Source organism: Saccopteryx bilineata, chromosome 7, assembly GCF_036850765.1.
Source record: "Saccopteryx bilineata isolate mSacBil1 chromosome 7, mSacBil1_pri_phased_curated, whole genome shotgun sequence".
Taxonomy (NCBI): Eukaryota; Metazoa; Chordata; class Mammalia; order Chiroptera; family Emballonuridae; genus Saccopteryx; species Saccopteryx bilineata.
The window spans coordinates 61040634-61067637 of NC_089496.1; the positions used below are offsets into that span (position 1 = coordinate 61040634).

General features: G+C 54.4%; 1 protein-coding gene across 5 annotated transcripts in view; it reads right to left on the reverse strand.

Moving 5' to 3' along the window:
• OCA2 (OCA2 melanosomal transmembrane protein) overlaps nt 1–27004 on the reverse strand; it is a 69581-nt gene that overhangs the window by 33819 nt on the left and 8758 nt on the right. For 4 of the 5 annotated variants that reach the window (XM_066239973.1, XM_066239975.1, XM_066239977.1 and 1 more), the window contains exons 3-13: nt 23421–23519; nt 21979–22161; nt 20752–20809; nt 18701–18773; nt 12583–12740; nt 12076–12158; nt 11625–11778; nt 8946–9017; nt 7608–7673; nt 6573–6629; nt 74–198 (exon numbers count right to left, since the gene is read on the reverse strand). In XM_066239973.1, the coding sequence (XP_066096070.1) occupies nt 74–198; nt 6573–6629; nt 7608–7673; nt 8946–9017; nt 11625–11778; nt 12076–12158; nt 12583–12740; nt 18701–18773; nt 20752–20809; nt 21979–22161; nt 23421–23519 (1128 nt within the window). The remainder of the gene's footprint in view (nt 1–73; nt 199–6572; nt 6630–7607; nt 7674–8945; nt 9018–11624; nt 11779–12075; nt 12159–12582; nt 12741–18700; nt 18774–20751; nt 20810–21978; nt 22162–23420; nt 23520–27004) is intronic. The other variant, XM_066239978.1, reaches the window with a different exon arrangement.

Here is a 27004-nt window from a genome sequence, read left to right on the forward strand (position 1 = left end):
CCATGCGGGATGGTGAGGCCGGTGTCCCCTGACTCTCGCCAGCCTGACACCCACACGGGGCCACTCTGCGTACCTTATGGTCACAGGAGTGAAGAGGAGGGACGTGGTGACATTGTCCAGGAAGGCAGACAGGACGGCGGCAAAGAGGCACAGCATGAAGATCATGGGCCACACTCGTCCCCGGGACAGTCGGTAGGCCTAGGACACACACACACGCAGGGAGAGGGACAGCTGGGGTCAGCGGGCGGAAGGGCAATCCTGAGAACCTGGAGCCCAAAGGCACGCTGCAGCACAGTGCATCCAAACTCAGACCCACAGGTCCCCAGGTCGGCCAGGATGCAGCAGTGACAGCCATGCACAGCCATTCTTGTGGTAAGGTACCAAAAAGCTGAAAATTAATATTGATATTCTGAGAGGAAAGGTCAGGCTTTCCTATCAGGCATTCCTGTCCCATCCCTCCTTTGGGGAGCAGAGGGAGAAGAATGTAGAAGTTTCTGGCTCGCAAGAACAATGGGTCATTTAGTGTTAAATCTAAAATAAAGGTTATATGAAAAAAAATCATACGCCATGATCAAGTGGGATTTATTCTGGGGAGGCAAGGCTGGTACAATATTCGCAAATCAATCAATGTGATTCATCACATAAACAAAAGGAGAAAAAAACCACATGATAATTTCAATAGATGCAGAAAAAGCATTTGATAAAATCCAGCACCCATTCATGATCAAAACTCTCAGCAGAGTGGGAATACAGGGAACATACCTCAACATGATAAAAGCCATCTATGACAAACCCACAGCCAACATCATACTCAAAGGGCAAAAATTAAAAGCAATCCCCTTAAGATCAGGAACAAGGCAGGGGTGCCCCCTTTCACCACTCTTATTCAACATAATCCTGGAAGTCCTAGCCACAGCTATCAGACAAGAAGAAGAAATAAAAAGCATCCAAATTGGAAAAGAAGTAAAACTATCATTATTTGCAGATGATATGATATTGTATATAGAAAACCCTAAAGTCTCAGTCAAAAAACTACTGGACCTGATAAATGAGTTCAGCAAGGTGGCAGGATATAAAATTAATATTCAGAAATCAGAGGCATTTTTATATACTAACAATGAACTGTCAGAAAGAGAAATTAAGGAAGCAATCCCCTTCACCATTGCAACCAAAAAAATAAAGTACCTAGGAATAAATTTAACCAGAGAGATTAAAGACTTGTATTTGGAAAATTATAAAACATTGATCAAAGAAATCAGGGAAGATACAAACAAGTGGAAGCATATACCGTGCTCATGGTTAGGAAGAATAAACATCATTAAAATGTCTAAATTACCCAAAGCAATTTATAAATTCAATGCAATACCAATTAAAATACCAATGACTTACTTCAAAGATATAGAACACATATTCCAAAAATTTATATGGAACCAAAAGAGAATACGAATAGCCTCAGCAGTCTTGAAAAGGAAGAATAAAGTGGGAAGTATCACACTTCCGGATATCAAGTTATACTACAAGGCCATTGTACTCAAAACAGCATAAGAACAGGCATATAGATCAATGGAACAGAACTGAGAACCTAGAAATAAACCCACAGCTCTATGAACAACTGATATTTGACAAAGGAGGTAAGAGCATACATTGGAGTAAAGACAGCCTCTTCAACAAATGGTGTTGGGAAAATTGGACAGCTACCTGCAAAAAAATGAAACTAGACCACCAACTTACACCACTCACAAAAATAAACTCAAAATGGATAAAAGACTTAAATGTAAGCCGTGAAACCATAAGCATCTTAGAAGAAAACAGGCAGTAAGCTCTCTGACATCTCTCGCAGCGATGTATTTGCTGATTTATCTCCACGGACAAGTGAAATAAAAGACAGGATAAACAAATGGGACTATATCAAACTAAAAAGCTTCTGCACAGCTAAAGACAATAAGAACAGAATAAAAAGACAAATTACACAATGGGAGAACATATTTGACAATATGTCTGATAAGGGGTTAATAACCAAAATTTATAAAGAACTTGTAAAACTCAACACCAGGAAGACAAACAATCCAATCAAGAAATGGGAAAAAGAAATGAATAGACACTTCTCCAAAGAGGACACACAGATGGCCAGTAGGCAGATGAAAAAATGCTCAACATCACTAATCATTAGAGAAATGCAAATTAAAACCACAATGAGATATCACCTCACACCAGTCAGAATGGCGCTCATCAAGAAAACAACACAGAATAAGTGCTGGCGAGGATGTGGAGAAAAGGGAACCCTCCTGCACTGCTGGTGGGAATGCAGACTGGTGCAGCCACTGTGGAAAACAGTATGGAGATTCCTCAAAAAATTAAAAATCGAACTGCCTTTTGACCCAGCTATACCACTTTTAGGAATGTACCCCAAGAACACCATAGCACTGTTTGAAAAGAAGAAATGCACCCCATGTTTATGGCAGCATTGTTCACAATAGCAAAGATCTGGAAACAGCCCAAGTGTCCGTCAGAGGACGAGTGGATTAAAAAGCTGTGGTACGTATATATACTATGGAATACTACTCAGCCATAAGAAATGATGACATCGGATCATTTACAACAACATGGATGGACCTTGATAACATTATACTGAGCGAAATAAGTAAATCAGAAAAAACTAAGAACTATATGATTCCATACATAGGTGGGACATAAAAATGAGACTCAGAGACATGGACAAGAGTGTGGGGGTTACGGGGAGGGGGAGGAGAGGGAGGGGGCTGGGGGAGGGGAGGGGCACAAAGAAAACCAGTTAGAAGGTGACGGAAGACAATTGGACTTTGAGTGATGGGAATGCAGCATAATCAAATGTCAAAATAACCTAGAGCTGTTTCCTCTCAACATATGTACCCTGATTTATCAATGTCACCCCAATAAAATTAATTTTAAAAAAACATACACAAAAAGATGGAGACAGGGGACTCCCAGCCTCTAGGACTGAGAGCCCAGATCTCTTCAGCCTCACCATATTTATTGGCCTCTTTGCTCATCAAGCAAATTAGCACAACCTGTGTCAAATTACTCGACAGTGAATTCAGGTGCAGAGAAAGATGGTCGACTGATGCATCCCAGGCATGTAGGGAAATGGCCTCAGGGATCAGCTGCTGCCTATAAACAATCACGGCAGGTGCTCTCTGGAGCCGTGTTCTGCGCCCCCAGGACCAGGCGTTTGGAAGTCCACACCCAAGACTTGTCTCAAGGCGGCAGTTTGGTCTCTCAGCCATTCTCCTACAGTCAGTCTGTCAAATCTGTAATTCAAATACTCTGTAAATTTCATACTAGTTTTCAAGAATTCATTTTTCTCTTTTTTCATTGTGTGTGTGTGTGTGTGTGACAGAGACAGAGAAGGACAGATCGGGACAGATAGACGGGAGGGGAGAGAGATAAGAAGCATCAATTCTTCGTTGCAGCACCTTGGTTGTTCATTGATTGCTTTCTCATATGTGCCTTGCCCAGGGGGCTACAGCAGAGCCAGTGACCCTTTGCTCGAGCCAGCGACCTGGGGCTCAGGCTGGTGAGCCTCACTCAGGCCAGATGGGCCTGTGCTCAGACCGGCAACCTTGGGATTTTGAACCTGGATCCTCCGTGTCCCAGTCCAATGCTCTATCCACTGCACCACTGCCTGGTAAGGCAAGAATTCATTTTTATTTTCAAATTAACAGTACATATGATCACTTAAGAGAAAAAAATGTAATTTATGATACAGTTTCCTGTCGTTATTTTTTTTTTTCTGTGTAAGTTAATGTGAATCTCCACACTCTGTGTGTGAGATTTAACGTAGATTGCTTCAGGACTCATGCACTGGAACCAAAACACTAGAATAAATATTCACGGTCATATGACTCAAATAAAATGATTTTTTCTGTACCTAAAAAAAATTAAAAATAAAAAAAGTAAAAGTTAACTGAGAAACTTCCCTTTCAATAGGAGGCATAATTTACATACCTCCTTGCATTGACTATGGTTCCTCCCCCTTCCTGGAATCTTTTTTTTTTTTTTTTTTGTATTTTTCTGAAGCTGAAAACGGGGATAGACAGACAGACTCCCGCATGTGCCCGACCAGGATCCACCCAGCACACCCATCAGGGGGTGATGCTCTGCCCACCAGGGGGCGACACTCTGCCCCTCCGGGGCGTCGCTCTGTTGCGACCAGAGCCACTCTAGCGCCTGGGGCAGAGGCCAAGGAGCCATCCCCAGCGCCTGGGCCATCTTTGCTCCAGTGGAGCCTTGGCTGCGGGAGGGGAAGAGAGAGACAGAAAGGAAGGAGGGGGGAAGAGGTGGGGAAGCAGATGGGCGCTTCTCCTGTGTGCCCTGGCCGGAAATCGAACCCGGGACTTCTGCACACCAGGCCGAGGCTCTACCACTGCGCCAACCGGCCAGGGCCTTCCTGGAATCTTGAGGGTAAAATACCTCTAGGCTAGTGAGGGAAGAGGAACCCTGAAAGATTTGTAAACATCTTTGATTGTGTTACCTTGAGAGTCTTAGTGTTTCTGTGTATCCCCTAAACCAGAGGTCCCCAAACTTTTTACACAGGGGGCCAGTTCACTGTCCCTCAGACTGTTGGAGGGCCGTACTATAAAAAAAACTATGAACAAATCCCTATGCACACTGCACATATCTTATTTTAAAGTAAAAAAACAAAATGGGAACAAATACAATATTTAAAATAAAGAACAAGTAAATTTAAATCAACAAACTGACCAGTATTTCAATGGGAACTATGCTCCTCTCACTGACCACCAATGAAAGAGGTGCCCCTTCCAGAATTGCAGTGGGGGCCGGATAAATGGCCTCAGGGGGCCGCATGCGGCCCGCGGGCCGTAGTTTGGGGACCCCTGCCCTAAACAAATGTTGTCAGCTCATACCATGAGGTCATGCTCTCCCCTGCCCATGTGTGATCAAGGGTATATAAGCATCCCCTGAACTATTTTTGGGGACTGCACGATTTGGGCCTGCAGATGGCCCTGTGTCAGTCATATGCGACCGGCCTATTAATAAATCTCCTCCCCTAATAAAACTCTTCAAAATTCATCTGGACTGGGTGTCTCTATGTGAATTTGATGAAGTGAGGTACAGTGCCTTTCAGAATCTGGGGTGTGGTCCTTTATAACATTCTAAATCCACTGTGGCCTGCCTTCCCTCTCTCCAAACCTCCCTCTCCAGCATGCCCTGTCACGGTCCCTTTTGTGACAAGGTGATATCCCCTCCCCCCTTCCTGTTAACATGCTCCAACATTTTCCAACCTGCTTCCGTTGAGGCATCTGGGGCTGTGACATCGGTACCCACCTGCCCCAGAGCCTGCAGATCCCGGGGGGGGGGGTGCTAGGGACCCTGTTAGTACCAAGGTTTTGAAGGTAGGAGAGGCCAGATATCAGTCTGGAAGGTGCCGAGACGGTGCCCAAAGCTGGCAGAAACCCCAGCACAGTTCTGTCCGTCTGAGTTTGCCAAGGGCTGTGTTGAGGACAGATTTTAAGCCATTTTCCATTCTACAGGAAACACACAGGCAAGACCTCGGCCGCCTCCCGGATGGATAGGACCCGCAGAGTCTAGAGACCCGAACTTCCTGGTGGATTCCTTGGGGTCCCAGTTGTAAAAGTGAATGTTTATAAGTTCAATGTTTAGAAAAGAGGTCATTGAACGGGGCGGGGGGAGGTGCTGGAGGGTAGAGAGGGGGCAGATGGTGACGGAAGGACTCTTCAACTCGGGGGTGGCGAACACACAAGGCAACATACGGATAACGTATTATAGAACTGGGCACCTGAAACCTGTGTAAAAACTGCATTAACCAAGGTCACTCCCAATCAATTCCGCTTAAAAACGTTGTATTTGTCCAACGCGGTCACTGAAATGATTTCACCAAGAAACAAAGGAATCAGAATCCCGAGGACTGGAAATATTTAGATGCTCCGAGAGGCAAAACAGTCTGGGATGTGCGGCCCTCAACTTGCTTGGCAGGCAGAGGGGACTTAATGGTGGGCGCCCCGGGCGTGCGCCCTGGGCCCCGACTTCAGAAGGGGCCCGAATACCCCACCTTTACACTTTTTTCTTAATGACACCAAATTTGGTTTCAAATGTGCAATGTTCACATGAAGTGTACATCATATTTTTTATTTATTTAAAAATATGGTTAACATGTATTTTTATTTTCCCTGTCTCTCTCTCTCTCTCTCTCTCTCTCTCTTTTTAAGGGGCCTAATAGTTTCTTCTGAGCCTGGGGCCTCATCAGACCTTAATCCGCCTCTGGTCGTTGGCAGGGTTAGCTGATTTGTCCCAATCATTTCATTTCAATAATTTACACAAACACTGACCTCCAGCACTCTCCTCCTTGGCCTCCTTCAGCCAGCCATTCATGGAGAAGCTAAAAGCGTCCCTCGGGGCCGCCTAACTCCCACCCCAAGCCTGGCAGAAGGGAGCCGTTGCTAAAGGAAACCAGCGTTTTACAATACGTGCTCTACACAGGAGCCTGAACCCCCCCCCCACTATGGAACGGGAGAAACATAAACCGACCGACACCTGACGGTCGGTGAGCCTACCTTGACCGCGCAGTAATCGAAGAACCCCGTTTCTGAAGAGATGGCGACTAGGATCATCTGAGGGGAGGAGAGAAAAGGAGATGGGGGAGGGGGGCGGGGGGAGGCGTTAGCCCCATTCCGGAATGACGGAAATCAAAAGAGTGTCGGCCACAGGCCCCTGCCAGAAACATGCCGTGGCGTCAAGCACCTGTCCTCTGCTGAGTGGACGCCACTCGCGGACCCCCTGCAGGGGGCTCCCCGCTAGAGGCCGGGTAGCTCAGTGGGTTAGTGATGTCCCCTCATGTGCCCAACGTTGCGAGGTCCATCCCCGGTCAGGGCACGTAAGAGAATCAACCAATGAATGCATGAGGGAGTGGAACAACACATCGATGGTTCTCTCTCTCTTTTCCTCTCTCTCCTCCTTACCCTCTCTCTCTCTTTCCTTCTCAAATCAATGAAAAATTTTTAAAAAAAGAAAAAAGGACTCAGCCAGCCCCACTGCTGCCCAGGTCCTTGTCCAGTTCCACGTGTTCTAGTGACACGGGTTTGGGACTCGCGTTCATGCCACGTATGCGTCTAAAACTCCCTTTCCTGCCGGTTGACCTGGTGACGCCCCTCTACACAGCACAGAGCATGGGGCTGGGGGACCATGCACAATGTCTGCCCACTTAGCAAACCCATAAACCATGATGACGAGGTGGGGGGGGCGATGACTTCTGACAGCCACACGATGACAGCCACTTCTCTGATCCTCGGAACGGATATGGCTCATTCATTTGACATAGTTTACTCTATCCGTTAAGGGCAGTTGTGCAAAGAATTGGCTGCATTTCCTAAACGGTCACAATGATTTCACGGCGAGACTAACCGGGGCACCTGATGTTCCGTGCCACCTCGGAAGAATCGAGCTAGACCCTACACAGACACTTCCAAGCCCACCCTCGCTGCCCAAGCAGCTGGGTGTCTTTGGAATCATGAAGGATTAGCGGCAGGAGAGGCAGGAGTCCAGGGTCGCAGCAGCCACGGGGTTGGTCCCTCTGGGAGGACAGTACTTACCATGCCGAACAGCAGGGCCAGGGTCTCGAAATCAATCCACTCCACCACGTCAGTCAGGCTGGGTCTCTGCAATCCAACCAGACACGGTGCCCGTGAACCCTGCCGACATCCCTCCCGGTGCCCATCCGTAAAACCACGTCGCCCTCTGGGGCAGTGGGTGTTCCACCTTTTTACAGGCGGGAGCCGGTGACATTAGGCGACTTATCTCGGGAGACCCCGAAGGCAGAAATCACCCTGAGCATACACAAATTCGACTGAGATCACTGGGACGAGGACCCTCCCGTCACATCAGGGTGGTCAACTCTCCCGCGGACCAATGTGAGGTTTTCTGGCAGAAAATCACGGCTTTACAACAGAACCACACCTTCGGTCAGCATCAGGACTCACACCTCCCTTGCCCTTCAGGTCCAGTATGCCCTGGAGCGTGGGGACAGCTGAGGTCACAGGGAATGAGGAGCACAGATTGTGACATGGGGACAGTTCGAGAGTCTGGCAAATGGAAGAAGGACCACGCGGTGGCCCAGAGAGCTGCCCCCAGCACGTCCCTTCCATGTGCCCCATTCATGATTTTTTAAAACAAAATCGCTGCTACTACTACGCTCCTCTTTAACAACTAATAAACATAAGGGTGGTCTATGAGCCTGACCAGGCGGTGGTGCAGTGGACAGAGCGTTGGACTGGGACGTGGAGGACCCAGGTTCGAGACCCCGAGGTCGCCAGCTTGAGCACGGGCCCATCTGGTTTGAGCAAAGGCTCACCAGCTTGAGCGCAGGGTCGCTGGCTTGAACAAGGGGTCACTCGCTCTGCTGTAGCCCCCCCCCCCCGGTCAAGGCACATATGAGAAAGCAACCAGTGAACAACTAAGGTGCCACGACGAAGAATTGATGCTTCTCACCTCTCTCCCTTCCTGTCTGTTTGTCCCTATCTGTCCCTCTCTCTGTCTCTATCACCAAAAAAAAAAAAAAAAAAAGTGATTTATGAAAGAGTGTTAGGATTCTGGGATATTTTACCTTAGTTTATATCAACTCTTGCCAAGAGAAAGGGTGGAGAGGGAACTGGACATAAGGACTCACGGCGCGTAGCCTCACACGGGTTTTTAAATCAGTTATTACTCTCTGGTTGACTGAAGGGCCTTCAGAAGCAGTTCTCAGAACAAGTGTTTGGAGCACACAGAGTTGTTTTCGGGTCCAGTTCTGTGTGGTGCCACCTTGCTCAGTTCTGGCCTGGCCCCTCCCGTGACCGCAGCCTCCCCGGCAATCCCTCCATCCCTTCCCACGCCCCCCGCGGCGTGCGCAGGTGGGCCGGGCTCAGAACCCAACGGGACACGTCACCACTTACATTGCCAGTCACAGCCAGGGCCGCCAAGGCGGCCAGGGAGCCCAGCATGGCCGCCAGGGTCCTGTGGACGATCTGGAAAGAAAAGTAGGAAACCGGTGTAGTTCATCCTCCGAAAGAAAGTCATGTTCATTCCCTGAATAATTAGCTGACCCTCAAGGAGAGGCGGGAAGGCAGGAGGAAGCATGTGCCACCAGGAAGCCCTCAGGTAGAACCGTCGTTAATTAGTTACCCTCCGATCCCTAGGTGACCGGACCATTTGTTCCCCAAGCATAAATCAATTTGGCCCGATTTCTGAGAGGGTTGTTCCGCCGAAGGTGCACAGCCACAAGCGGAACCTTACTGAGACTCCCATGTGGCCGCTGACGCGTGGGAAGGACTTCCCCGGGGGTAATCGTCGCCTCCAAGGGACGCGCCATGGCAAAGACGAAAACCGGAGGGGAGTCAAGGAGAGGGAGAAGTGGAGACCCTCAGACCCACGAACACTGCTGGCCGGCGGGGACGCGGCCACCGCAGAAAAGTCAGCTTGGGAGGCTTCTTACAAAGTTACATAGGTTTCCCAGGAGCACCCGGCAACTTCCCTCCTCGAAGTCTACCCAGGGGAAAGGAAGACAGAGGTCCTGTGATATTAATTAAACAAAGGGGGCCATTCGAGAGAGGTGGCCCTAATGATGTCTCCACCACTGAAGTTGCTGGTTCGATTCCGGGGTCCCTGACCGGCTTGACCCCGATGTTTGAGCCCCGCTGGGGGTACACAGGAGAAGCCCTCAATGGCACAACTACGTGGAACAATGGGAATAAGCATGAGCTTATCTCTCTCTCAAAAAAAAAATAAGTAAAAAAGAATAGAAGGGGGTCAAGTCCCACGACCTCAAGAACCCCCCTCATTCCAGAATTCCATATGTGACGGCTGTGGCTTCCCACGTGTGACGAGTTGAGGTTAATTCCATCTGACAACACGAAGCTTTCAGAACAGGATCCTGATCTTCACTGGAGAGCAGGGCAGCCACGCCGGTACCCCAGGTGGGAATCGGGCAATGGGAACCCGGCCACAGCTGGCGGACTCCTGCGTGCTCCTTCCGGCTTCCCCCTTCCACAGAAGGAGCTGGCTCAGGTGAAGGGTTGCAGAGCAGGGAGCGTGGGCTGGGAGGAGACTTGGGGAACAGGGACAGCTGCAGGGACTTCCTCCCAGGATGCGAGAGCCGGCAGCAGCTGGCACTTCCCAAGGCAGAAGCCAGCTCAGGAAGCCACCTCACGCATGCCTTTCATCCCCACCTGGTGACGTCTCCTTAGGCCCAGCCTCGGCCAGAGCAGGAGATCCGGCCCCAGACCCCACGGGTCCGAGAGGAGTCCCGCCAATCTGGGCATCAGCACTAAGCAGACCGACCTCAGTATAGGCCCCCCCCCCAAACCAGCACACCTGCCCAGACCTCCTGGCCAGAGCCAATGGGCAGAGATATCCCTGGACAAGACAGAATGTATCAAAGCCCAGTCTTCCCAAGGGGGGATCCCAGCACCCACGAGTTTAGACACACTGGAGTCGGGAAGAGGCATGTTACCAGCACCCGTCCCCCAAGCGACACTGCCCAGGGCTGGACTAGCCGCAGTGACCTCTCCCATGGGCGAGGGGGGAGGGAAGCTCAGTGGTCAGCTTCCCCAGGTGTGCAGAAGCTGCTGGGGAAACCAGGTCTGTTCCACTGCACCCCGAGAACTGAGGGGGGACCTCCATGACCTGGGCAGGGATGTGTCTCCTCCCAGACCCCCTCCGCCCTGGACAGCATTACACTCAGTGACCCGAGCCCATGATGGAGGGGGACTTGACTTGGGAGGGGGGTGAACACCCAGTATAGGGAGAGGCCCTGAAGCTTCTTGCATGCTTAGGCTAATTCGTGTCACCCTAATCAATACAACTGAAAAAATAAGAATATAAAAAGATGAAAATGAAAAAAAATATTTTTTTAAAGACACGTAAAAGTGTCCACGAAAAGACAGCTAGAGAAATGCCGTCAGCAAGGCAGTCTGACCACGAATCTCTGACGCCAACTCACCCCAGGACTCCCCCAGCAGGTACCCCTCCCACCTGCCCCAGGTGCTGAGCCCACACCCCTGATGCTGCCTACAGCTCCCCGTAAGCACGAGAAGAACCAGCCCCTGGGAAACTCCAGGACAGATCAGTGTCCTGCCTAAGAGGATGAATGGAAATGTCACTTCTCAGGAAAGACACCATGGTCATCGTGCCCAGAGCCTCTGGCAAGTTAAAAGCAAAGGTAAGTCGGCCCTGGCCAGTTGGCTCAGTGGTAGAGTATCAGCCCAGCCTGTAGAAGTCCCGGGTTCGATTCCCGGCCAGGGCATACAGGAGAGGCACCCATCTGCTTCTCCACCCTTCCCCCTCTCCTTCCTCTCTGTCTCTCTCTTCCCCTCCCGCAGCCAAGGCTCCATTGGAGCAAAGTTGGCCTGGGCATTGAGGATGGCTCCATGGCCTCTGCCTCGGGTGCTAGAATGGCTCCGGCTGCAATGGAGCAACGCCCCAGATGGGCAGAGCATCGCTTCCTGGTGGGCGTGCCAGTTGGATCCTGGTCAGGTGCATGCAGGAGTTTGTTTGACTGCCTCCCCACTTCTCATTTCAGAAAAATACCAAAAAAAAAGAAGCAAAGGCAAGAATAGAGTGGAGGGTGAGGTTACCTCGAATATAATCAGCACGTACACCCCGGCGAGGATGATGGCGGCGATGGTCACCTGCGCTTCCACGCTGGCGCGGAGGTAGTGGTGGGCCACCAGGAGGGGTGTGACCGGGGTCTGCTGCAGGGCGGTGCGGATGCTGAGGGAAACGCTCTCTCTGGGGAAAGAAGCAAACACCTCAGCGCGGGCACAGGAGACAGACCCGCAGCCAGCAACCCGAGCTGTCCCCTCAGAGTCCCTCCAACACCAGTAGTCACCCACGGCCATCGCCAGAGCCCAGGTGGCCTCGGACCTGGCAGGCGAGGAGCCCTGAGCACACGGGTGAGCGGGGCTGGGGGAGGGGATGCGGGACACAGATGATTGGTCCCCCAAATCAGAGCCCCACAGACCAGACGTCTTAAAGTAAGTGAGTCCCAGACAACCACCCCCACGCCCTCGCTCCCTGGGGACCCACCTGCTTGGGACCTCAAAGATCCTGCTCACCACCACGTGCTCGCTCCGCTGCGGATTTAAAAGTACCGTCCAGTTGTAAGTGACCTATAAGAGGCGACACACGTAAAACCGTGATCAGGCTCTGAGCTAGAACGTCACCCAGGAGCCAGGGTGTGACCAACGTCCGCCAGCCTCAGGACCTGGGGTGTCGGGGTGTCCTCTGTATGCGAGGGGAACCCCAGGCTTGAGGCACTCCAACAACAACAACGAAGTGCTTCTCAGGATGGGCTGTAACCCAGTATAAAAAAAACAGTAACAAACTGACACGCTTGATTTGACGGAAAGGGTAAGAGTTCTATAACTGGGTTAGAGAAAGGGTGGGTAAAAAGAATCTCAAAGGCAGAGCCAAAGATACGGGGCTTGCCTAGTCACCGTGTCTCCGCCCCATCCCATCCACCCGAGAGGAAACTCAAGTTTATAAAGAGACGGGTGTTTTTAAACCGCATCTCAGACAGCTCATCGGTCTGACCTGAGGCAGCCGCCGCCTGGAGCTGGGAGCGCTGGCCTGGGTCACCGTCACCACGACATGCTCTTCTCCCCCGGGACGGCTGGGGCCGCCGGCCACCAGGGGCCCCGCCAGGTCTACCTGGAGCAGCTTGGAATCGGCTCTGCTGCTGATGTTGGCCGCTGGGGGGAAGGTCAAGGTGAACCACGGAGCAAGGACAGGCCCGGAGTCTCCCCCACCATCCGCCCCGCCCACACCCACACTGGAAGACGCCCAGAGGCTCGCACGACCAACCGGCCTGACCCTTCCCTCCAAGTTCACGATTGGCCAGCGCCCAACCTCTCTGGCCTCTCCCTCCCGACAGGTGCGATGGGTCTCACCTTGCTGGACCCTGTCTGTGCGTTTTGCATCCCGCGGTTTAACATCTGAGCAGCGTCTCCCTGTCCTGCCGCTGTCCCCACGTCCCCACGCTCGCTCGCACTGGCAGCCAGCCTGAGACTTCTGCCGCGAGGGAACGGCAGACAGGAGCCGCTGCCAGAGTCAGCAGTCCTAACACGGCCCACACCACACCCAGGCCCGGAGAGCCGGGACTCCACTGCGGCCCATACCACACCCAGTCCCGGAGAGCCGGGTCTCCAATGCGGGAAGTCATGGCCAGAACGGAGAGTAAGAACTCTGACATGGGCTGAGTCAGGGTTGTCTGCTGCCGCCAGAGGGAAACCCCGCGGGCGAGGCCCCGTCAGGGAGGGGTGATCAGGAGAGGTCTGTAATCCCCTGGCCCGGACCCCGGTTCCCGGTCCCCCGTGCGGCCCTGACCCTGAGCTCCACACCCTCTGCTCTAGGATTGCACATACGGAGAAGCCTGTGCCACTCAGCCCTCTCCTGTCTGCTCCGGGCTGACTGTCTGTCGCCTCTGCTGCAAGGGCCTGCAGTGGGGGGCCTGTGGGGGGCCTCACGTGCTGCCTGCCCAGCCCCTGCACTTCCCGCAGGGAACCCCGCTGAAGGTGGAAAAGACATCTCGAGGCCCGAGCCAGCTGGCTCAGTGGTACAGCATCGTCTGGGCGTGTGGAAGTCCCGGATTCGATTCCCAGTCAGGGCACACAGGAGAAGTGATCATCTGAATCTCCTCCCCTCCCCCTCACTCTCCCCCCCCCTCTCTCTCTTCCCCTCCCACAGCCGTGGCTTAAATGGTTCAAGCACATTGGCCCTGGGCACTGAGGACGGCTCTGTGGATCCTCCGCCTCAGGTGCTAAAAATAGCTCGGTTGCAAGCATGGCCTCAAATAGGCAGAGCATCGGCCCCAGACGGGGCATGCCCAGTGAATCCCGGGCAGGGTGCATGCGGGAGTCTGTCACTCTATCCCTCCTCCTCTCACTTGGAAAAAAACAAAGCATCTCAAAATGGTCCACACTGGATAAAAGGGCTCAGGAGTCCGAGAGCGGCTCACTGGTGTGTAGGAGACCCCGTAGGCAATTGTTTCATTCTTCTTGAAAGTCCCACACAGAAGCCGGTGCCGTACAGAGCAGACGGAGGAAGAGGGCAGAACCTCACCCCCTCCAGGAAGTTTGCAGGGGCTTCATGAGTGTCGGGAGCAACCATGAAAGGTCCACTCTTTGTCCATTGTCTAGTTCCTTCAGCAAAAGATACTTTTGTTTGTTTTTTTAATATATATATATATATATACACACATACACACACATATATATATATAATATCCTGGGCAAAAGGTGGTAAGAAAAGTCTCAGAGAGGCACTGGCTGCTCTTGCCACACCACATTATCCCCACCCGGGTCTTTCCACGAGCGAACACGGGCGCGGGGTAGGGGGGGATTCTGCACAGACAGCGGAGACCTGGGGGAAACCCAGGCGATGAAACGGCGCCACCTCCAGGCCGACGTCAGAACAGCAGCCTCAGTTCAGTGAACGGGGAGCATCTCTCAAGCCGCCCGGGCTCTTTCGTCCTCGGTGCTGTCCCTCCTGGCGAGAGGACCCGGTAACCATGGAAACACCCTCCACAGAGGCACTCTGCTGTGCTTCGGCTAAAGGACGCGTGCCGACGCAGATGTCTGCCTCCCGGGCCCCTTGCGAGCAGCCTGGCCCGGCCTGGAATGGTCCAGGGGTCCAGGGGTCCAGGCAAAGGTCAGGGAGGAAGGATGTGGGGGCTCTCTGCTCACAGGGACGACCGTGACAACGCCCTCGCTGACCTTTGAAAGCCGGCCGGGGTCACCCCCTCTCTCAGCTGGTGCAGAGGACACTTTCTGAGGACCCCATTCCGAGGACCAGCTCTGGTGCAGGGACCAGCTCCCCTGCACAGCTGGGGATATTTGGGGCCCCCCCCCGAGCAGTGGCGAGCACCCCTCTCCCACCTTCCCGCTGGGGCTGGACCCCGCTGGCTCCTGTCTCCACCCCTATCTCCACCCCCACCCAGCCAGGCCCAAAGCCGGCAGCCTCCTCACTGCCTCTCCTCCCTTTCACAAAGCCAAGGTCTTGGGATAGGGTCAGTAGGCTTCCAGTAATGGGTCACGCTCTGGGCCAGAACCAGAGCGTTTTTCTGAGCGGGGAGTTCCAAGCAGCCCCCCCGTGGAGGGTCAGGAACAACTCAGAGACCGGGAGCGCCGCTCCGCCCGGGCCTGTCTCCTGGGACGGCCCCCAGCTCTCTCCACCTCTGTTTCCCTCTGCACCTGACACTCCCGGCTCTGGGAGGGCTGCGTACAGCTGCTCGGGCACTGGGCACCGGCTGCAGAGAAGGACCCGCAGGCCGGCCAGCTGTGGGGCTGGCTGAGGCGGACCTGGCACGCTTGCTGGAGCGGCTTGCTCCTCACTCAGGAGGAGTGTTCTGTGACACGCATTCTGTCTCTAAAGCGTTACGGGGTGACGTGCTGGCGTGAAGACCGTTCTTTGTCACCGTCTGATCTTACTGTCCCAGCCTGCCACGCTACCCCCAAGAGGGTCACACAGGAGCCGTCGCAGGGAGAAGTGGGGGGGCCTCGCCAAATGGTCCCCTCCCCCCTGAAAAAACACAACACACAGCAGACTGCTGGTGACTACAAGAAAACCTACCCAATTTCCTAACATTTCAGTTCACCCAGATTATCCACTGAAGGTACTAAAGAAAAACAAAACAAAACAAAACAGCTCACGGAAGTTCTCTGAATGATCCGACTCCTTCTTTAAAAGGTAACCAGAGGGGAGGGGAGCAGAGAGGGACTGATGCATGGTGAGGAAACCGATCTGACTTCGGGTGCGGGGCACACAACACCATCAACCATCAATGCCACAGAAATGTTTACCCCCAACCTATGTATTTTTATGGACCAACGTTGCCCCGTTAAGTTTAATTTCTAAATTTAAAAAAAAAAAGAAAGAAAGAAAAATAGGAAAAAAGATCATCAGAGATCCCACGAAACACAGAAGCAGGCAAGATTAAACCAGAAAATTTAAAAATCACTCCGGGGCAAGTGTGGGCTTAGCGTGGGCATGCGGAGCCCCTGGAGGAGGGGGGGGGCACAGAATCGGGGGGTTCACAACTTCCAGGATTTTCCTCTGGGACCCTCCCCCAACAAGTGCGCAGACGGAAGACGGGGGGACTCCCGAGAAAACCTCGATTTTACCCGGGAAATGCAGCACATCTGGCAGCCGGAGGGCGGCTCCCCACAGCAGTGGGGGGCGGGTGTGAGGCGAAAGCTTATGCCCCTGGGTACAGAGACAGTCGGAGAGGGGTTACCACAGCAACCGCAAACAGCAACACGGCCCAACCTCGGACCAAACCAACACAAGCTCCTCTGCTAGTGCTCAGAGAAGTGAAGACACATCCCCCTCTGAGCTTGACCTCAGGGCTAGGGACGGAGTGTCCGTGTCCCCACAGAATCCACGTTCCAACCTGCCACACACACACACACTATGTGGCTGTATTTGGAGACAGGGGTCTCTAAGGAGCTTAAATGAGGTCATCCAAGGACGCCACCAAGGACCATATGGTCTCACTCGTTTGTGGAAGCTAATGAACAGAATAGACTAACGAACAGCAGAGAGATGGACTCACACACAGTGAGCAGGCTGTCAGGGCGGGCGAAGGGGTCGAGGGGTTGAGCAAAAAAAAAGGACAAAGAAAGACAAAGAAGACTCGTGGACCCGGACGCACAGTGTGGTGACTGCGCAGGGTGGGGGGAGGCGAAGGGGGTAGAGAGGGGATAAATGGTGACGAGGGAGACGGACCCCGGAGCTGGGGGAACACACAACACGGTGTGCAGCAGCGGTTCTCAACCTGTGGGTCGCGACCCCGGCGGGGTGCCTAAAGCCATCGGAAAATACATCATGCATATCAGATATTTACATTCCGAATCATAACTGTAGCAAAGTTACAGTTATGAAGTAGCCACCAAAATTATTTTTTGGTTTGGGGTCACCGCCACATGAGGAACTGTATTGCGGGGTTAGAAAGGTTGAGAACCACTGGTGTACAGAGATGTGTTGTAGGATTTTGCCCCAAGACCTGTTAGCCAGTGTCACACCAATAAATTCAATTTTAAAATAAAATAAATACAATAAAAAACCTAAAGAGACACCAGAGAGTGCTCTCTCTCTCTCCTCTCTCTCTCTCCTCTCTCTCCTCTCTCTCTCCCCTCTCTCTCCTCTCTCTCTCCTCTCTCTCCTGTCTCTCTCCTCTCTCTCCTCTCTCTCTCTCCTCTCTCTCTCCTCTCTCTCCTCTCTCTCTTCCCTCTCTCCCCTCTCTCTCTCCCCTCTCTCTCTCCTCTCTCTCTCTCCTGTCTCTCTCTCCTGTCTCTCTCTCCTCTCTCTCTCTCCTGTCTCTCTCTCTCCCCTCTCTCTCCCCTCTCTCTCCTCTCTCTCCCCTCTCTCTCTCCTCTCTCTCTCTCTCTCCTGTCTCTCTCTCTCTCCTCTCTCTCCTCTCTCTCTCCTCTCTCCTCTCTCTCCTCTCTCTCTCTCCTCTCTCTCTCCTCTCTCTCTCTCCTCTCTCTCCTCTCTCTCCTCTCTCTCTCTCTCTTCTCTCTCTCTCCTGTCTCTCTCTCCTCTCTCTCCTCTCTCTCTCTCCTGTCTCTCTCTCTCTCCTCTCTCCCCTCTCTCTCCTCTCTCTCTCTCCTGTCTCTCTCTCCTCTCTCTCTCTCCTCTCTCTCTCCTCTCTCTCTCTCCTCTCTCTCTCCTCTCTCCTCTCTCTCTCCTCTCCCTCTCCTCTCTCTCTCTCCTCTCTCTCTCCTCTCTCTCTCCTCTCTCTCTCTCCTCTCTCTCTCCTCTCTCTCTCTCCTCTCTCTCTCCTCTCTCTCCTCTCTCTCTCTCCTGTCTCTCTCTCTCTCTTCTCTCTCTCTCCTCTCTCTCTCCTCTCTCTCTCTCTCTCCTGTCTCTCTCTCTCCTCTCTCTCTCCTCTCTCTCCTCTCTCTCTCTCCTCTCTCTCTCCTCTCTCTCTCCTCTCTCTCTCTCCTCTCTCTCTCCTCTCTCTCTCTCTCTCTCTCTCTCTCTCCTCTCTCTCTCTCTCTGCACACACAGCACCAAGGGAAGTCCCATGAGGACACAGTGGGAAGGTGGCTGTCTGCAAGCTGGGAAGAGGGACCTCACCAGAAACCCAGAGCAGCCGGCACGGTGACCTTATCCCTGCAGCCCCCAGCACGGAGAGACAGACGTCTCCCGGAGAGGCCAGGCTGCCCGCGGTCTCGTGGCGGCAGCCAGAGCAGACAGACCAACACGCGCCCAGCACGTCTGTCCCACACCACGCGCCGCCTTTCCGCGGGACGGACCGCAGGGTCTGTGAAATGGCGCAAGAAAACGCAGTGGGTCGCAGCCAAGCCACCCCCAGACCTGGGAGACGGAGCCAGGAGGAGAACCCACGAACTGGACCAGAGGTCAGCCGCCGCTGCCCAGGCTGAACCACCAAGGGAAGTGGGAGTGGGGGCCCACGGGGACACCAGAACGTCACCCTCACTCGGCCGTCGTCGTCAGCCTGGCGTGAGGAACCTCATCGCAAGCTCACTGACACCCCTTCCCCTTCTGTTCCTAAACCCCGTTGTTCATGAAAACCTCCGGCTGGCCGGGGCTGGGACCTGAGGGACAGGTCTCGGGTGTCTCCTTCCTCTGGGACCCTCGCCCACGGGCCACCGGCCACCACCTCCCGTCCAGCGCATGGTTTGGATACAGTAGCTCTCCAGCGGTGACACGGCCAACAGTTGCCAGAACTTTCCTTGGTCTGGGTACAGGCTGAACGAAATCTGCAACCACAAGAAACATGGGTGGGAGGGTTGGCAGCGTGAGCCAGCGAGGGGATTTCTCGTGTCCCGGTGACAGCTGAAAACAGGGGTGCGGTCACGGTGCTGACTGGTGCCTCTCGGCGTCTCCAGGGGACTCACGGTAGCTTCTCTCGGACAGCAGAACAAAGCCCGGACCCACGCGGCTGTTTCGGCCACCCTGGGGCCTTGTGACAGGGCGCTGGCCGATGCTAAGGACTAAATCCTCAGCCACACAATTAGGCCACCGGAGGAGAGCAGACGTGGTCTCCCACACGCGGGGCAGAGACAGCTGCCCCGGGACGACGGAAACGGGCCTTGGAATGCCCACAGCACCCTCTGCCTCCCCACAAAGTCAATAAAATTGCTGATGAGATGCCAGGATATGGATGTTCAAAGCAAATTCCTCAAATTCCACCCTGGATACGTCCACCCCGCGGCCAGAACGCCACGCCTCAGAGAGCTGCTATCCGCTCGCAGGAACAGGGAGACCTGGCCTGGCCCACCCCACTGGAACTGCCTGCTCAGAAATCTCAGGGTGCAGAGCGCCCACCTCCCACCCCCCCACCCCCCAGGCCTGGCCAAGCGGTAAGGGCTCCAGAGCCATACCACGGTGCGAAGAGAAAGGAGACAGGCAGATCTGTGCACCAAAAAGGGAAATGGGGGAACGTCCAATCACAGTTCGATGTTTGATTGTTCTGTTTCGTTTCCTGCCTTGCTTCCCTTTCTCTGGGCCGGTGATTGCCTCCCTTGGGGCTTAGAACAGCGGCCACGACAGTTCCCAGCGGTCAGCACTGACTTTATCAGCCCCCACCCCCGTCCTGCTTGGGATGCCCCATGGCCCTCCACGTGTCACCCCGAGAAGAGGGACACAGAGTCACACACACAGGGTCGCAGGCCTCCTGCCCGCCTGTCAGATAATGCAAACCTAGTGATACATTCACACAGGGTGCCCAGCACAGGCCTCACCACGGGCTGCCAGTCCGGGACAGCACCCCCAGCCCCAGGGCGGGGGGACACACACACACACCCCGGAGCCCACACAGCACAGCCCGGAGATGCCACTCACGCACCCTGTCCTCTGTCACAATGCCACACGCTGTCACAGCAGCACGCACCAGATGCTCACCGGGGTCTTCAGTCATGGGCACGCACACCATCTTATGCCTACCCTGAACAATGACACGCACCCAGAAATAACTCCCCCAGCACGGACACGACCCCAGGTGACACACAGGTCCCAAACTGGCATACACATGGACACTCACAGCCAAGCACAGAGGACTTCACATGCATGTACACACATACACGGACACAGTTAGCCAGACACAGGGGACCTCACACACATGTGCACACACACACGGACACAGTTAGCCAGACACAGGGGACCTCACACACATGTGCACACACACACGGACACACACAGACAGGTACAGGGGACCTCACACCCATTCATGCAGCAAACATGTGCTGAGCAGCTGCAGTGTGACCCCAGCTAGGGCTACGTCAGACATACGCCGTACAAAAGTCAGTGGTGAGAACATTCCCCTCCCAAGTCACCTCCGGAGCCCTGCTGACAAACCTAGGGTGACCCCGATGGGCAGAAAGAAGCCCAGGGTGCCACCTCCAAAGGGCACGGAGGCATTCCTGAGGCCGCCCACGATGGCTGGACAGGTCCCCGCACAATTACAGGGTGTTTATTGCACAGGATGGAAAGCTAATTTGGTAAGCTACGAGAGATGGGAAGCTAAGACCCAATCGGTGAGCCGGTCACTGTCTGCAAGGTCACTAGGGCCTCCGCTGTGGGACTCGGGACAAACGCCAGGCCGCCACCCTCAAGCCCTCAGCAGCACCTTGTCCCGGGGAACGTGTGAACCCCACCCCTCCGACGCCCTGCTGCCCAGCCCCAGGCCCCCACCGGCTGCGGAGCCACGGCCGTGCCGGAGCAGTCCTTGGTACTCACCGAACAGACCACCACAAAGACGAACAGGCCCGTGACTCTGCACCACCGCACACAGCGCCTGCAGGGAAAGGGCGCCCCCCGGGTCAAGGTCACGGGACGGGTCGGGTCAAGGTCACGGGACGGCAGTCTCCTCGGCTCGGGCCCCAGACACCTCTCCAGGGTCCCTGGGGGAACCTCCAGCTCAGAGCTGGTGTCTGGGGTTCTCTCCACGAGGTGGTGGGAGGAACCGCGCTGCCGACCTGTCCACCTCCTGCATCACGGAGAAGGCTTAGCAGAGGGGACAGAGAGGGGACAGTGGACCCCGAGGGTCTGCACACGGCCTCCAGCCAGAGACGCTGAAGGTCAAGCTTTGGGGCTCTTGGCTCTAGGATTCCCGGGGAGCAATCATCTTCCGCTCAGCTTTCTGGAAGGTGGGACCACAGACTGGATTGTCAGATGCAAAAACACCGAGAGGCAAGCTGATAACTCCAGAAAGAAACCGTGTCTCTGTCTGGCTGCGGCAGGAGCGTCTTTCAAGAACCCCTTTCGAGGATGTTGGGCTTGGCTCCTTCTAAGGACTCCTATGGTGTCCTGACCCCGTCCCCATCACACACTTGGCCACGGCCCTCGGGCCAGAGGTGAACCTGGGTCTGGCCGTCCCTCTGTTGCCCCTCCGGCCCCACCTCTGCTCTTCTCCCTTCCCTGCCCCCCCCCCCAGAGCTTAGCTCCCCGTGACACCATCGCTGCCCAGCCCTGGGGTGTGCTCCCCGCAGCCACCGCCTGCTGCCCGAGGGCGGGCGTGGGCTGCCTGCACTCTGCCCCTGGACCTGGAAGGCTGCTGGCGCTGAGCCCGTGCTGGACACACGTTTGTAGAAGGAAAGAAGTGTGCGCCAGCATATCCCTCCAAGACCTTTCCAATCTTTTCAAAGTGGTCCCTCAGCTACCTCCAATCTGGAATGGGGACCCGGTCGGTGGCCCTGGGCCCCGAGACTTCCTCTTCTGTCCCTGAAGATGCCCCCTTTCAAACACGCTGCTCTTCAAATAAACGGAGACACGGGAACCCGGAGGCCACAGCCCAGAGCCACCCAACGCGTCTTCCAGGGAAAGTGTGAAAACCCCTCCCCTCGCCTCCACCGTGTCCACCGGGAAGGGTGTCATCAGGACGAGACCCCCAGCCTCGACTCTGGCCAGCAGGCCGCACCCAGTGACCGTCCCCACGGGCCCCACGGGCACTCCCGGTCCTCCTACCTCAGCTTCGAAAGGCGGGGCCTGGCGGGACCACCTTCCAGAAGGTCCCCCTTCTCCGAGGACCTGGACGAACCAGCCACCTCGCTGCCCAGCAGTGACTGTCCCTCCCACTCGGCCGAGCTGGTGCCCCAGGACTCCTCAGCCGAGACGAGATCCAGGTGGTACGGGGGCGGGTACCGCAACCTGCAAAGACACACCTTCCGGTTCTTTCCATGGAAACGGGGACCCCCCCCCAAAACAAGGTTTCATCTGAGCGGCGGCATGGGGAGTGTGGGACCCATCCCGGCTTTGAAAAGGGCCGCAGACTCCACGGGGGCGGGGGCGGGGGCGGGGGCTGGGGCTGGCTGCTCGGGACGTCACAGAACACTTGGCCCAAGAGACACCTGTTATCACTAGGTTCTTCCAAATGAACTGTGGGGTGTGGAGGAGTGGGGGGGGAGAATCTGAATTACATGATCCCCTAGATCAACTCTATCCAGGTGAGTCCGAAATCACCCACATTTGTCCCCAAAAGAATCTTCAAACTTGCCGGTAGTGGAAGGTTTTTTTTTGTTATTGTTTTTGGTATTTTTCTGAAATGAGAAGCGGAGAAGGTAGAGAGACAGACTCCCACATGTGCCCAACCAGGATCCACCTGGCATGCCAGGGGGTGATGCTCTGCCCATTTGGGGCATTGCTCCATTGCAACCAGAGCCATTCTAGCGCCTGAGGCAGAGGCCATGGAGCCATCCTCAGTGCCCAGGCCAACTTTGCTCCAGTGGAGCCTTGGCTGCGGGAGGGGAAGAGAGAGACAGAGAGGAAGGAGAGGGGGAGGGGTGGAGAAGTAGATGGGCGCTTCTCCTGTGTGCCCTGGCCGGGAATCGAACCCGGGACTTCTGCACGCCAGGCCGACGCTCTACCACTGAGCTAACCGGCCAGGGCCAGAAATTTTCTTTTCAATGATACACTCTCCACCTCACCCTTCTCAACCTCATCACTATTAACACTTGAGCTTTGTTGTGGGTAGGGGGGCTGGGGATGTCCTATGCATCACAGGGTGCATAGCAGCATCCCTGGGCTCTACCCCAAAATGCCAGTGAAACCAGTCCCCTCCCCCTGTCCAGGTGGCAATAAAAGACACCCCCAGACAGTGCCAAGCGCACCCCCAGCTGAGGGGCTCTGGCCTGGTGAGCACCCCGTCCTGGGCTATTTCATCATGGGTGGGGGAGGTCACACTCAAGGCCACCTGGGGAGTCCTAAGCCACAGAACACAAAGCACTCAAGTAGTGGACACCCCTGACCCAGCATCAGTGAGGAACTGGCAGGAGCCAGCCTGGTCAGGTCCAAGTTCACACCTTGGAAAGACACCCTCCAGCCTGAGAGGAAAGGCTGGCGCTCGGAGACACCTTCATTCTGGCAGAAGTTGGGGACGGGGCGGGGGGGGAGGCAGATCAACAACTCACCCCAGCTCTTGTGAGCAGTTGCTCAGCAGCGGAGTGTTTTCCGTAAAGCGGGGTTCCCTGGACCTGCAGCCGAGGAATGAGGGTACGGGTGAGTGGGACCTGGAAGACAGGAGGAAGGTGTCACCGACTTCGAGGACGGGCACGTCTCCTCCAGCAGGGGCTGGGGGCTCCACTCCGTAACTCGCACGCACACGTGAGATTCGGCTACACCCCCCGACACGGGACAAACCTAAGGCGAATGCGCAAGGCACGGAGCTGAAACTTCAGGAGAGACCGGGAGAAAAAGGTCGCCCTCCCAGGACAAGCCGGCAGGAAAGCCACAGAGGACCAGGGGCTCCGGGATCGGTCGACCTCTGAGCCCCACATGTGCTTCTGGTGCAATTCCAGCCGGATCGGTTATTCTGGGCAGAGCTTTTCATCAGAAAACTCCTTCATCGTCTGATGGGCCCTTGGACGCTCAGACAGTTCTATTTCCCGAGATCATAATATTTAAATGCCGTGCACTGAAAATACCCTAATTGCTTTCTTCCCTTGGGACACCAGCCAGCAGAAGTCAGGGCCCGTGGAGTCATAATAAAACAAATGGGGGGGGGGCGGAAAGGGGAGGCTCTCCAGGGCACAGAAGCCACAGCTGAAGCAAAACAAAGGTTCACGAGCCACAGACGGGGGAGCTCACATGGTTAGAGCATCTTCCCGATACGACAAGGTTGCAGGTTCAATCCCCAGTCAGGGCACATACAAGAATCAACCAATGGGCCCTGGCCGGTTGGCTCAGCGGTAGAGCGTCGGCCTAGCGTGCGGAGGACCCGGGTTCGATTCCCGGCCAGGGCACATAGGAGAAGCGCCCATTTGCATCTCCACCCCTCCGCCGCGCCTTCCTCTCTGTCTCTCTCTTCCCCTCCCGCAGCCAAGGCTCCATTGGAGCAAAAGATGGCCCGGGCGCTGGGGATGGCTCTGTGGCCTCTGCCCCAGGCGCTAGAGTGGCTCTGGTCGCAATATGGCGACACCCAGGAGGGTCGCAACATGGCGACGCCCAGGAGGGGCAGAGCATCGCCCCCTGGTGGGCAGAGCGTCGCCCCCTGGTGGGCGTGCCGGGTGGATCCCGGTCGGGCGCATGCGGGAGTCTGTCTGACTGTCTCTCCCTGTTTCCAGCTTCAGAAAAATGAAAAAAAAAAAAAAAAAAAAAAAAAGAATCAACTAATGAATGTGTAAATTAGTGGAACTGATGTTTCTATACTTTCTCTCTCTCTGTGTCTTTCTCTCTCTCAAATCAATCAAAAAGCCCTGGCAAGATAGCTCAGTTGGTTAGAGCATCATCCCGAAGTACATAGGTTGCCAGTTCGATTCCTGGTCAGGGCACATACAGGGACAGATTGATGTTCCTATCTCTCTCTCATTCTCTCCCTTCCTCTCTCTAAAATCAATAAAATAATTATTTTTTTAAAAATTAATCAATAATTGGCCCTGGCCAGTTGGCTCAGCGGTAGAGCGTCGGCTTGGCGTGTGGGGGACCCGGGTTCGATTTCTGGCCAGGGCACATAGGAGAAGCGCCCATCTGCTTCTCTACCCCCCCCCTCCTTCCACTCTGTCTCTCTCTTCCCCTCCCGCAGCTGAGGCTCCATTGGAGCAAAGATGGCCCAGGCGCTGGGGATGGCTACTTGGCCTCTGCCGCAGGCGCTAGAGTGGCTCTGGTCGCGGCAGGGCGACGCCCCGGAGGGGTAGAGCATCGCCCCCTGGTGGGCAGAGCGTCATGCCGGGTGGATCCCGGTCGGGCGCATGTGGGAGTCTGACTGTCTCTCCCTGTTTCCAGCTTCAGAAAAATACAAAAATAATAATAATAATAATAATAATCAATAATTATTTTTGTGTGTGACAGAGAGAGACAGAGAGAGGGACAGATAGGGACAGTCAGACAGGAAGGGAGAGAGATGAGAAGCATCAATTCTTCATTGCGGCATCTTAGTTGTTCATTGACTGCTTTCTTATATGTGCCTTGACCTGGGGGAGCTACAGCAGAGTGAGTGACCCCTTGCTCTTGCTCAAGACAGCGACCTTGCCTGACCAAGTGGTGGCGCAGTGGATAGAGCATCAGACTGGCATGCGGAGGACCCAGGTTCAAGACTCCGGGGTCACCAGCTTGAGCGCAGGCTCATCTGGTTTGAGCAAAGCTCACCAGCTTGGACCCAAGGTCGCTGGCTCGAGCAAAGGGTTACTCAGTCTGCTGTAGCCCCACGGTCAAGGCACATATGAGAAAGCAATCAATGAACAACTAAGCTGTCGCAAGGAAAAACTAATGATTGATGCTTCTCATCTCTCTCCATTCCTGTCTGTCTGTCCCTGTCTATCCCTCTCTCTGACTCTCTCTCTGTCTCTGAAAAAAAAAAAAAAAAAAAAGACAGCGACCTTGGGCTTCAAACCAGCGACCCATGCTCAAACTGGCGATCTCGGGAATTCGAACCTGGGTCTGCCATGCCCCAGTCTGATACTCTATCCACTCCACCACCACCTGGTCAGGCTCAATCAATAAATTTTTTAAAATTTAGAAACCAAGGTTCACACTCTGTCAGATGCCCCCCCCATGGTACTGACCCTGCCCCCGGTAGGAGGGTCCCCCATAAGCTTATCTAAACCACAGGCCATCATTGCAGAGGAGACCCCTGCAGTCACAGCCGGGGGCCCACCAGCATATAAGGCCACCGTCACCCAAGGACATACGGGTTGAAAAGCAAATCGGTCTCCATGAAAAGTTGAAAGAGTCATCCTCATTCCTAACCCTCTGGGCATGTCATTTGATACGCCAGTATGTGACCTTTCCTGACTGGAGCCTGGGGCCATGAAGAGCTGCAGCAGATGGTGTGACACACACAGGAAGGGGACAGTGACTCGGGCTACTAATGCAGAGCAAAGAAGGAAAATTGAAGAAAAATCATTCCAACCCCTTTCTCCTCCTCACCCAACCGGCGACACAGAGAGTGAGCCTGGCCTCACAGATGAATGAAACCAGGGCCCCCAGCTGTGTCTGTCCCAGGCCAGGCAGTGTCCTCCGGGCATAGCCTCTGGACAGCCTCGGGGCACCGCCTACGGCAGGGGTCCCCAAACTTTTTACACAGGGGGCCAGTTCACTGTCCCTCAGACCGTTGGAGGGCCGGACTATAAAAAAAACTATGAACAAATCCCTATGCACACTGCACATATCTTATTTTAAAGTAAAAAAACGAAACGGGAACAAATACAGTATTTAAAATAAAGAACAAGTAAATTTAAATCAACAAACTGACCAGTATTTCATTGGGAACTATGGGCCTGCTTTTGGCTAATGAGATGGTCAATGTCCGGTTCCATATTTGTCACTGTTAGCCATATCAAGTGATATGACGCTTCCAGAGCCATGAGGCGTGCGTCCCGCGTCACTGGAAGTAGTGCTGTACTGAGTGACGTCGTGCTTTGCGGTGCCGCCACATACAGTGCTCCTCTCACTGACCACCAATGAAAGAGGTGCCCCTTCCAGAAGTGCGGCGGGGGCCAGATAAATGGCTTCAGGGGGCCGCATGTGGCCCGCGGGCCGTAGTTTGGGGACCCCTGGC